Source organism: Nyctereutes procyonoides, unplaced genomic scaffold, assembly GCF_905146905.1.
Source record: "Nyctereutes procyonoides isolate TBG_1078 unplaced genomic scaffold, NYPRO_anot_genome, whole genome shotgun sequence".
In the NCBI taxonomy this organism is placed as follows: Eukaryota; Metazoa; Chordata; class Mammalia; order Carnivora; family Canidae; genus Nyctereutes; species Nyctereutes procyonoides.
In genome coordinates, this window is record NW_026575146.1 from 49,982,926 (window position 1) to 49,996,039 (window position 13,114).

The following is a 13,114-nucleotide window of genomic DNA, read 5'->3' on the forward strand; positions in this document are numbered from 1 at the left end:
GGCATCAATGCCCCAGGTTGGAGCTTCACTGAAGAGACATCAAGAGTCTCCAAATGCTGAACAAATACTCATGGAAAAGAACCTGGAAATGATCCATCTGAACACGGTTCAGGTCAGGTGAGAAACTCAATTCTGTAATCCTAGCCAGGGTAAGGACAAGTCTGGCCACCAGTTAAGCAAACCCTTACGTAAGTGGGTACAAAAGCCTTCAGTGACAATTGTCAATCAGAATACATTAAGTTCCCCTCCCTCTCCCTTCCCTAAACTATCTGGAGCTGAGCAGACAGTGGCTATTATGACAAGAAATGGGGGAAGGGTGGAGTCTGGCATGAATAGAGACTGCCTTGGTTGAACATCTGTCTTTCCTCTCTTTTTGAATATGACACTAGGCCACGGTGGCAAATGACGTATTTGGAGCTTCAGAAGCCTCTGAGTGTGGGTCTGCTACCAGGGCTGGAAGAGTCTTCACAAGGTAGAGTAAGCCAAATGGTATGCTTCCAAACTCAGTAGCATTTGATGACTAGGGTACGTTCTTTTCGGAAAAAGGCTCATAGGTCAGCTGATTTCTGATCCATAAACAACAGGCCTACCATATGTCTGGGGCAGTTACCTTCATGGATTGCTTAGGTTGGATATGCCATGTCCTAAGAATTTGCTGCTAGGAATTTACTGACTTATATACCTAACAAAGAGATACACCTAACAAAGACAGTAAATTTTGCAGCATTTTCTTTGAACCGAGCAGGAACCAGAATGAAGAAAACACCTCCCTCATCACAGACCCACAGGCTTAGAATGAGTCTTATATTTAACTATATTCCATGAAAATGGTCAAATGCAATGAGAAAATGGAGGAAAATTATTTGGCATGTACTTGCTCTCAGAAATAACTATTTCTTGTCATTTCTCCCATTGATCTTTATGCTTCCAGGCCTGGAAACCTTTGTAGGATTCAAAACAAACAACAAAAACCACCCCCCAAATCCAAAAAAAAAAAAAAAAGAAAAAAAAAACTAAAGGCACAACTTGATTTTAGCCAGAGCCACGCAGAAACGGTTAGTAGTAACATGCCAAGTGATAATTTCCATTTTTGATAACATGGTTAAATAAAAACAAGCAAATTTAAAAATCTTCATAAAATTTAAAAATAATTAGATACAGCCTCACTGACAGAAAGTGTAGAGGCTGTGGGGCACTTGGATGGCTCAGTCGGTTAAGCATCCAACTCCTGATTTCAATGCGGACTGTGATCTCAAGGTCTTGAGATCAAGCCCCATATCAGGCTCTGTGCTGGGCATGGAGCCTGCCTAAGATTCTCTCTCTTCCTCTGCCCCTTCCCTTACCCCCTGCTCTGTCTCTGTCTCTTTCACTCTCTCTCTCAAATGAATAGAATAGAATAGAATAGAATAGAATAGAATAGAATAGAATAGAAGTGTAGAAACTGGTATTGGAATGACATGTTGGTATGTGCAAACACAGGTAAGATTAATTTCTTCCAGCCCCACTGAAAACTCTGTCAGGGTATAAGAAGAGATCTAGTCTCTAAGATAAATTTTATGGAAAGAATGTGTCTCTTGGCCATAAAAATTATTAGGAATATGTTCCAATAAAGAACTGTAAATGGCACTGGTATCCCTTTACCCAAAATCTAACTGAGCAGACAGCTGAGCGACTCTGAGTTCTCATTCTAGTTGAAGAAGGAGCCATGTACTTTTTGGGATTCTAGATATTTTTGAGCTGGCATATACTTTTAAATAGCATTTCAATTGCTGTGGTTCTACTTGATCTATAAATACCACATATTACCTTCTTTAAAAATTTTGGTAATTTTTATTGGATTTTAGAGCTAGAGATGATCTTTATTTTTTTTCTAAGATTTATTTATTTATTTGAGAGAGAGAGAGAGAGAACACATGGGGGGAGGTAGGGGAAGGGCAGAGGGAGAAGGAGAGAACCTAAGTAAACTCAGAGCTGAAGGCAGAGCCCCACATGGGACTCAGTCTCAGGACCTGAAGATCATGACCTAAGCCGAATCAAGAGTCAGATGCTTAACTGGCTGAGCCACTCAGGTGCGCAATGATCTTTAGTATAATGAAGTCCAAACCTATTACTTTATAGATGAGGAGACTGAGTCTCTGTCTGGGGGGCAAGTGTTTAAGGTCACAGAGATAAATGATGTCAGATCTCCGTGCAGGAATGTCTGCGGCCACATCAGAAATTCTTTCTTTTCCAGTCTTCAATTAGAGTAATTTTTCCCTCTGCTGTCCTCACCTCCTTTCAAAGCCTCTAATATTGCTGATTTGGGCAGAAAAGCCAACAAAAGAGTTATTTAAAGAGGAGAAAGTGTACATTTTATTTACTTTTGTCTTCATGCCGGATCTTTCACTTAAACATATTTCTACTAAGTTTCACCTTGCTGGACATTTGTTTTCTGTGTCCTTTATTCTTAAAATCAAAGTAGAATTTAGCCATAACTTAGGCTGTCATTCATCCTCATTAATCTGTTAAGGAAACCTTTTGTTTATCTGGATCTGGAGTGACCCTTACTACTTACCCTACTTTTGCTTGTGGTACAAAATGAGTCATTTTAATTAACTTAAGGCTACTTTCCTTTGAATTGTCCATAAATATCACAAGCTTGCTCAAGAAAATTTAAATTACTTCTGAGTATGTAGGATTGGGTAGGTGTAATACTTGTTAAAGACAGAAAAACTTTTTTTTTTTTTTTTTTTTTTTTTTTTTTTTTTTTTTAAGGACAGGACCTCAGACCTCCTTACCTGGAGATATCAGAACAGCAGATGAGAACAAAGCAATCTCCTCCTCAGTCAGCTGCAAGGAACACAAATTCTTTGCAAAGTCAAATGCTTCATTCACTAGGTCATCGGAACCTATAAAAGAAGGCAAATTAAATGAGAATACTTGAAAGGGATGGGGCAATAGAAAGAAAAGCCCCATAATCAGAAGGGTATTCAAGGATTGGCACACGAGGCAAAGATATTTCCAAGTTCCTAATAATTACAGAATGAAGAAACTGGGCAACATCTCCATCTAGTACTGAAAGTTAACATTACCAGTGAGGGGCTGATGGGAATGGTGTGTGCCCACTGTAATACTCAACTGGGATTATATAAATTAAACCTAATCTTGTACGTTTGAAATTAGTTCCAACTAAAAAAAAATTAAGTAAGTGATTTGGGGATTCTTCAGTAGAGAGAGCATTCGGAGAAAGCTGAAAACAGGATGTAAGAGGGGCCAGGGATTGTCAGTTTTCATGGTGCTGGAACTTGGCAATGTAGAATGTCCAGAGGCCTCAAGCTGAGATGTTATAAACTCCTTTTAGAATGAAGAGGAGGTAGCTTTTGAGTTGGTAACTTCCCTGAAAATCTCACTGAGGGGCAGGCATTCATTTATTTTTACCTTCTGATGGATGCCTCGTAGGTCAGTTGCTTAGCAATTGTGAATTTTGGCAAAATAATGCTTCATCCCTACACTGATCCTTGGTAAATGTTTATTTTATGAGGCTGGAAATATACCCAAGTTGCTTGCCAAGGCTTTTCCTCCTTTCTTGAAAATCTAGCCTTGTAGATGACATGGATGTATATCAACTGTAGAAGGGAAACATTGCCAGCCAGACAGACTTGCTGTTGGCTACCCTATCAACTGACAGCACAGAAGGTGAAAGGGCACCAGCCTTCTGCGATGTCCATGGGCCAGATATGGAACAAATGGAACTGTCAATTGTTAAAACCTTTCCTGGCATCGGCCCATCTTTGCTAATGTTCTTATCTGCACTGTGTACTGATGCCTACATGTGGATGATACCCAACACTTCCAGAGACTGACCCTGTGCATGCCCACCCACAGGAATGGTCTGGGAACATTGGGGCAGCTTGACACCCACTCTACCTGTGCTCCCAGAACTTCATGAATTAACAGGTAGAAAGTCACTGCTGTGGGTAAGAAGCAAGTGAAGGAGCTCTTCTTTTAATTAAATATCTTAACTAATGATTATGAATTTATAGAAGACACTTAAGAGATCACCCGTGGACCACCAGTGGTCTGCCTAATATACTCTGTGAGGCAGTAAGATAGAAGGGAAAATAAAAGTTGAACCTACAAAGAATAATCTAGCATGCATCTCAGCTCTTTCAGAACTGGTCTTCGTTGATTTCTGGATGAGGTATGGTTGATTTTGACAGTATCCACTGTCCTCTCCTGCCCCTCATAATAGGATGCATAACTGTGATCTAAGATCTCAGGGGTTAGATAAAACATTGGAGGCTCACCTAGTCTAGCCCTTATCCAATGAGATGCTAGTTCACATTCAGAAATCAAGGCATTTCACTTCCCACCTTCGATCCAAGTGGAGAAACTGACCACAGCTAAGAAAACTATGTCACCATCAAAGGTAAACTCACCTAAGGCCTTGAACATCTGCATTCCTCCATATTTTCCTTCAAACAGAACAGTGTTGTTTAATGGGTTGAAGGCACGGCACATTCTCACTAAAACCACTTCCAAGCAACCTATGAATAAGAAAATAAAGAAAATATGTATATATGTGTGATAATAAAGAAGTTATTATTGTATATAGTCCAAGAGACTTTAAAAAAGCTTGAAAACACACACACACACACACACACACACACACACACGCAGACACAGACGCACACGTTCAGAAATACCTCAAGAATCCTTCCCAAGTAAAAAAATAAAGCTTTCTTCAAGTTTATGTGAGGAATTAAAGATAAAATACACCTTACAGGTGGCTAAAATGGAGGGCAACAACAACATGTGTGGGAAGCATACACATTTTTCTTTTAAAAACTTTTTTATTTAAATTCAATTATTAACATATAATGTATTATTGGTTCCAGGGGTAGAGTTCAATGATTCAGCAGTCTTGTATTAACACCCAATGCTCATCACATCTTGTGCCCTCCTTAATGTCCATCACCCAGTTACCCCATCCCCCCAATTCCCTCCCCCTTCAGCAACCCTAAGTTCGTTTCTTATGATTAAGAGTCTCTCATGGTTTGTTTCTCTCTCTGATTTTGTCTTGAGCATACATATTTTTCTCTTTTTTTGACTAATATTAAAGGTAGTTTCAACTTCTGAATTCACAAGGAGCTCTGCAGCAGAAAAGTCCGTCTCTTAACTTTGTAGAAGTTTTGTTATTGGCCAAACTTGCTCCCTGCTTCAGTTTTGACAACACTCCATGTATACTTCAGCACAGGATGACTTTACATAAGGGACTCCTTCATGGTGTTTCTTGGGAGCACCATTTACATCTGGTGTGTTTGAAATGAAGTTTTCTTGGGCAAATGAGTTTTGGCAAAATGCTGAATATCATGTCACTTTGGAGAGTTATAATCAGCATTCACAGATCAAAGACTGGGGGAAGTCTCCACACGAAGGAATTTGTTCAACCTTGATGCTAGCATTCCTCTGAGTTCACTGTTAGCCCAAACAGAACAGGACCCTTGTCAGCAGCCATAGGTGGTGGTGGTGATTTTACTTACTATTATATCACTGGGGTCTAGAAAAGGTCCTGGCATATAGAAGGTATTATTTTATTATTTTTTAAAGATTTATTTGTTTATTTGGGTGAGAGGAAGAGGTTGTGTGACTGGGGGGAGGGGCAGAGGGAAGGAATCTTCAAGCAGACTTCCTGCTGAGAACGGGCCCACTTGGGGCTCAATCTCACAACCCATGAGATCATGACCTGAGCTAAAACCAAGAGTCAGACACTTAACTGATTGAGCCATCCAGGTGCTCCTATGTATTTATTGAATGAATCAGTTTGCTGCCTTTGTTTTGCCCTTTCAACATTTACTGATGTTCTATACTGGTGATTTGGCTACACTACACCATGGTGGCTCAAGGGTGTCCATGGTGCCTTTTTTATGCTGCCACTTAATATTTATGTCTGTGCCGTATTTTCTTTGATCTGCTGATTTCTCTTTGCTTTCCCTTATATGTCACCGGGCACAGGGGCTAACACATAGAAGGGGATTTATAAATCTTAATTAAAAGACAGTGCTTTTCTGACAAAAACAATAATAGGTACCGTTTATTGTGTATTTATAAGGTGGAAGGCACTTTCCTGGATCCTGACATTCCTTATTTTATTTGCTCCATACAATGCCATTTCAGGTGAGTTTTATTAGCCCTCTTTTAATGGGTGAGTTACAGGAGGCCTAAGGAGACTAAATGCCTTTTATACTAGTGTCAACATTTTTAAGCAGCCAGAGATGTTGCAAGATTATATGATGCAGTGGTTCTCCAGTGTCCATCTTTGTCACTGGTTATATCTGACACTTATAAATACAGTGAACTGGGTTCCCTTCTAGGAGATTCAGATCCGTGGGCCTCAGATGATGCCTAGAATGGTCAATAAGCTCCTCTAATGCTGCCGATGCAATTATAAGTTTGGAATTCATTATTTCTAGTCCATCTCTTTATTTTGAAAGGAGGAAACTACCATCTAGAGAGGTTCGCTCAAGGTCACATATCAAATGTGGCAGATTTTTTTTTTCCTCAAAGAGTCACAAAAATATCTTCCAATCCACATGCTCTTCAAGAGCCTTAGCACTCCCCCATCAGAAAGAAGGATCCATGTCTCCTACCCTTGAGTCCCGGTGGGCCATCATGGCTGCCTTGACGAATAGGGTGGAATGGAAAATAACACTGCATGACTTTTAAAGCTAAGCCAGAAAAATGCTATGTACTTTGGCCTTGTTCTCTTGGTGTGCTAGCTTTTGAAACCTAGCTCTAAGAAAGTCCACGCCATCTGTGGAGAGGCTGACATGCCTGGATAGGAACTGGGGCCTGCAGCCCCGGAGCCTTGGCTGAACTCTAGACTCCACTAACAAATACCACCAACTCTGTGAGTGGATCCTCCCACCCTCAATCAAGCTGCCTTAGTGAACACCACATGGAGCAGAGACAAGCCATCCCTTGCTGAGCCCTGCTCACACTGGGGCTTTGGGAATAAAATCACTGATCACTGTCATTTGAACTAGGTTTTGGGGTCATTTGTACCCAACAATAGATAACTGATAGATCAAGGTCATGTTTGAGTCAAGATTCGTATTGACTTTCATCATGTGGTGAAGCAGCAGCAGCAACTTATAATTATTCTGTCTTGCCCGGGTTCAGCATATGACCAGCTTTGCCATCTACTGGCTTTGTGATATTGAATGCAGCCTTCACTTCTCTGAATCTTCCCCTCCTCCTATAAGATGGAAATAATACCTATGTCATCAGACTAAATGAGACGTCATGGGTAAACATGAACATATATGTGTGTTATCAAACACACACATGTATATATGTTATGATTATTACTATGGCCCAGGTCCATGGAGGTTAACAAACACCAGGATGATTCTTATTTTATATTTTCAAAGAAGGGTCAAGAAGGAAAATTTGTTTGCTGTTTGGGTAATACCATCTGCAAAGTCAGTCATATACAGAGTTTCTTGAGCTACCTCCTAAGTGACTGTGCGAGTGTCAGAGAGCATGTGTGAGAGAAAGGGAGGGAAAGATTAGAGCTCAGAGAGTTTCTCTGGGTGTATACTGGCTGCAGGCTATCCTCATTAAAATGATTGGAAATGACCACAGAGGCAGAGCTCTGCTAGCCTGGATTTTCCCCCCCCCAACAGAAGGCAAGTAGTGCGTTTTAGAGCTAGCTCAGCAATTCAGCCACCTTGACACGCTAATTACTTGCACTGCCTGTCAGGCTGGGTATCTCAACCTCCGCAATTAATAGCTCTACTTTCAATAAGCAAAATTGTATTTGACTTCAAAAGGGAACTGAATGAGTATCAGGGCATTTTTATTACCGAGAGTTTCCTTTGGGAGTTGGCTGACAGTGTGGGTGGTAAAAATGAACAACATATTGGAAGGGAGATTTTTCCAGAACCAACACTGACGGAAGGGTTGACGACGTCCTGGTCTAAAACAGGCCCTCCATGGATCTTCTCCTTGCTTACCTGACTTCAGAAGCAGAATTTGATCATTCTGACAGAGCTCCATGAAGCCCGTTATCCGCTTTGCGAACTCAACCACATACTGGATGGCGTGAGTGATCTGGATGGCACATTGTTGCCATAGTGCTTCCCTGGACTTCAAGAGAGAAAACACAGAATGTATACAGAGCAAGGAACATCTTGGAAAGTCAGTGAAATAATCAGTTTCCCTATCAGTGCTTCTCTTAGGGCCCAAGGCCGGAATTTACCCAATTCCTTTAAAAGAGGTAGACAATATTTTCCAACATATTGTTCTGACATGTTTGAACCTGATATGCCACAGTTATCAATGTGCTGAGACCAGAATAATGAAAACATTGCAATAATATGTAAGGATAGATATTTAGAGTCTCTTTACTCTTTATCCCAAACAAACTTTGTCCATTTTGTGAAAACCAACTCTTGCATTGAGGAAGAGTGATTTTGTTCCCAGGCTTCTAGATAGCTATTTTCATGTGCACCTAACACTAAACTTGTATGATTTTTGCATTGTATCCAGAACTTATGGAGAGGGCTTTTTGGTATAAAAAGAATTTTACAAGGTAAAGTCTTCAAGTCAAATCACTCTCTGAAGTAATTTAAAATCTCAGAAATGTCTCTTGATCCTTGGGTTATTTTCTTTGGAATGAGAAGCATAAATCCATGTGTATGAATTCTGCCTTTTATTGACCATCGTAATATCTATGTTTTGTCTCCTTAATATAGAAGTGGTAAGATTTAATTATTCCATTGGAGAAAAATCAGTATGTTATTTAATTTATATATCTTTTAAGGTTTTATTTTAAAGTAATCTCTACACCCGATGTGGGACTCGAACTCATGATTTCAAGATCAAGAGTTGCATGCTCTACTGATTGATCAAGCCGATGCCCCTCATATATTTAGATACAGACACATTTATGTTTTTTATTTAAAATTTCATTTGCTAGTAGATCTTATAATTGTGGCTCTCAATCCCAAAGGAAAGTAATATGACTATATAACAGCAAATTCTCTTAAAAACTTCTTTATTGGACACAAAGTAATAATCAAAATAATAATAATGAGATATCTTTTTTCTCTTTGGTCCTTTTTAACATGTAGGGCAAGAAAAAAAACATTTAAGATGCTTTACTGCATATCTTTGTAGCACAAATTTGCAACTATTATTACTGCTATAATTTCTCAACTGTTTCTCTTCCTTGGCTGGCCCCAGGAAGCCACCATGAAAAGTCCTAAAGTCATTTGATGTGGGCACAGGCTCCCTGGTCCCTCAAATAGGGCACTGTTTTTTAATTGGGGTAGTTTTGCCTCTCAGGGAACATTTGGCAATATTTGATTGTCACAACAGTGTACAAGGGGTTGCTACTGACATCTCATGGGGAGAGACTAGGAATGATGCTAAGCATCCTACAGTGTACGGGACAGTCCCCACACAAAGAATTATCCAGCCCCAAATGTCAGTAACACTGAGGTTGAGAAAGCCAGAAATAGAGAAATCCCAGGGAAAACATTCTCCTAGTTTCCCAAAGTACCTTGCTTTGATACGCTTTAATTTCTTCATAGGTGTGTGTCTGCCATGCCAGCTGGTGTAGCTCCTCCATGGTGTACTGACATGTCTCCAGATGGGACTTAATGATGTTCTGTGCAATTCGATCTGTGAGAAGGAATATCAGTTTGAGGGGTTGTGAATAAATTCTCACTCTGCAAAGACACTAGCTGCGAATGTTTACTACAGGAATCCCATTGGAGACACTCCAATTGCATGAGTGTCTTTAACACTACTATCTATCTATCCCCTATTGTCTTTTTTTAAAAAAATATTTTATTTATTTATTTGAGACAGAGTGGGAGAGAGTGCACAAGTGGGGGGTGGGGTGGGCAGAGGGAGAGAGAGAAGTAGATTCCCTGCTGAGCAGGGAGCCAGACTCCGGTGAGATCTCAGGACTCCAAGATCACGACCTGAGTGGAAGGTAGATGCTTAATCAACTGAGCCACCTAGATGCCCTTCAATTTTAAGTCTTGTAATCAAAATTTACCACCTTTTCCTCCCCCTTTGAGTCAGAAACCTGAGGCCTTAAAAGTTGTAAAGTGTTCAAATGATTATTTTTAAAATAAATACTAATGACAATATTTCCTGCTTTTCAGCCTAGAAGTCCACTAACAGTCTTGACATTTAGAACCCAAAGACTTTAAAGTATTTTGAAAATCACTAGAGTCCCACTGTTTATCTCAGAAAGAGGGAATTTAAATATAACTTCAATGGCTTATATTTTTAAAGAGAAGATAAAAATCTAAAAAGATAAATTTTCTATAAAGGAAAGAGAAGAGAGTAGAAGGGCAGAGGCTAGACACTCTGATATTTTTGTAGATTGGACTTTGGAACCATATCTTATATGACAAATAATGGGAGAGGGGATATAAATGAAATAGTGTTGACTCATGAGATGATAATTATTGAAGTATAAAAAAGTAGGAACAAACAAAGTCAGTCTTTTGGGCCATTCATCTCAAATGAGTTGTATTTGGCAATGTTTCTTAAATACTGAACATTCTGGTTTTGGAAGTATGGAAGTTGAGCTATAGAACCAGACACAACAGTTCTCCTTAAAAACCTGCAACGGGTCCCCTGCAGTTAGACAGAGCTGGTAGGAGGTTTCCCTCAAATCCCCTCTGCTTTTTGAGCATATCAAGAGCGTGAGATCTTGGGAATCAAAGTACACAGGAATTCTAATATGGGCAGGATGAGTAGAATGAAGAAGACCAAATTTTCTGCCTGATAACTATTCTTGGCTCATACAGAAATAGAATTTTTCTAGTGTTTCAGGTTATGCCATTTCAAATGCAATTTCTGTTCTTTCTAAATAGCCGTATTTCATTCCTTCAGGATAACTCCCAAAGCAGTGTTGAGATAACTTTTTATTTTTTTTAAGATTTTCTTTATTTGAGAGAGAGAGAGAGAGCAAGAGAAGAGTATAAGCAGGGGGAGGGGTAGAAGGAGAGGGAGAAGCAGGCTCTCCACTGAGCAGGGAGCCCGATGTGGGGCTCAATTCCAGGACCTTGAGGTCATGACCTAAGTGGAAGGCAGATGCTTAACCAACTGAGCTTCCTAGGCACCCCAAGGTACCTTCTTTTTACCTTGCTAAGCTTCTGGTATATGTGGCATAAAGTATGTTGAGTTTTGGTGATGTAGGGAATAAAAACATGTAAGCTTGTGCCTCTAATGAGCTTTCCAAATAAAAAATCTTATATAGCCCATTGCCTGGTATATTGGAAACACTGAATAAATGGTAGCCACAATGATCATTATTAGGATGTTCTATAGAATTTCTCATTAGAGAAGCAATGGGATGACTCCAATTGACACAAAACAGAGATGTTTAATTTTGGAATCAGTGCTACTGGAGGAAGATATTTCAATATTTATTAGGGTTTTTCAATCAGAACCATTAAGTGCTAGATATAGAAGATTCTACAGAATGCTAAATTATGATTATAGGATGTATTGGATTCAGCATTGAGCTGAATGAATTTCTAGACTTTCATTGCTTATCATTCTAAAATCCCTTCTTAAAAAAATCCTATATTCAAAATTTTATTGAATATCCTCCTATGTTGTAAAAAAAAGACAGGAATTACTTTATACATCATATTAAAATAGATTGGTATGTCATGGTTCATCATTTTTCAATTTCACTTGGGCAGTCTAATTACTTAGAATCTCAAAAAAAAAACCCATATCTATTCCTCAGTAAGTATATAATGAAAACATAAGATTTCTATGGCTTTCTAGCTTTCAAACCTTTATCTTCTTGGTGTAGTCTGTTTTCATCTTCAAAGATATGCTGATTTGTCAGTAATTTACAGGCTTCAGGGTTTATAAGCAAAACTACAACTGCCACTCAAAATTGCATTATGAAAAACTCTTTATCTATTCCTTTATGACATCTCCTGGGAGCTACTGGCCAAAGTTAAAAAAATCTCTAGCCTTCTGACACCAAAGTTTGGGGTCCTATGGGGTACAAGGAGAAGTTGGGCATAATAAATACATGGACAGATTAAGCAAAATTGGAAGTAAAATCCACACACATGCTTTAGGACTCAGCTCAGACATGCACTCCCTGTGAAGATTTCCCTGCTTCCCTGTGTCCTCAGGTAGAGGGGTAAGTTTCTGTTATACTTGATTCTCTGGGTCTTTATTCCACTCACACTTGCATTGTGGTTATTTGTGTGGATTTCTTTGTCTCATATCCTTCAAGATCGTGTGTGCTTTTCAAGAACTGGGTTGCCAAGCCCAGCATAATGCCTTCAAATACTCATTCAGCAAACATTTTTTAAAAATGATTATATACCAGGTTAAGTTACAGATTTTTTTAAAAAGGTCTTTTTTTAAGGGTCTTACAATATCATATATCATATATCATATCATATATCTTATAATGCTGTAATAAATGCCCTTGAGTTATTGTGGGAGCCCAAAGAACAATGTATCTAACTCAGTCTAGGGGAAGCAGAAAAATAAGATGCATGTTGGTCTGGTCTGAGTGGGGGTTTGTCACGTGGAAAAGACACAGGCATGGATAGAAAGCTAGTTAGGAGCTAGATAATTTCTGCTGTTTATAATCTTTACCTTTTACAACCAATTTCCCTTTTACTGAGGGAAAGAGTGAGTGACTCTAGACCCATTTTTATAGAGCTAGCAAATGGTGATTTGAAATCAGATCTGTCTTTTCTGGCAAGAACTCTGTTGTGCTTGCAGCATAGAGCTTGAGAGAGATGGGAGAAATGAGCCTGGGGAAGGAAACTGGCACCTAGGACCCAACAGCTGAGTAAGCCAGGCTGAGGAAGATGGATGTTATCTTTAGGAAACTGGGAGCTGGGACACCTGGGTGGCTCAGTGGTTGAGCATCTGCCTTCGGCTCAGGTCGTGATCCTGGGATGGAGTCCTGCTGCTTCTCCCTCTGCCTAGGTGTCTGTCTCTCTGTGTATGTCTCTCCTGAATAAATAAATAAAATCTAAAAAAAAAAAAAAAAAAAAGGAAAAAGAAAAGAAAACTGGGAGGTAGTGGGAGCTGTGAAGCAGGAGGGTGATATGGTCAGGTT

At 39.5% G+C, this 13,114-nt stretch overlaps 1 protein-coding gene across 1 annotated transcript in view; it reads right to left on the reverse strand.

Annotated features, from left to right (window-relative positions):
• The window catches only part of RORB (RAR related orphan receptor B), a 185,940-nt gene that overhangs the window by 13,345 nt on the left and 159,481 nt on the right, over positions 1-13,114 (reverse strand). The window contains exons 5-8 of the mRNA XM_055311081.1: positions 9,548-9,669; positions 7,998-8,130; positions 4,419-4,526; positions 2,778-2,888 (exon numbers count right to left, since the gene is read on the reverse strand). Coding sequence (XP_055167056.1) covers positions 2,778-2,888; positions 4,419-4,526; positions 7,998-8,130; positions 9,548-9,669 — 474 coding nt within the window. The remainder of the gene's footprint in view (positions 1-2,777; positions 2,889-4,418; positions 4,527-7,997; positions 8,131-9,547; positions 9,670-13,114) is intronic.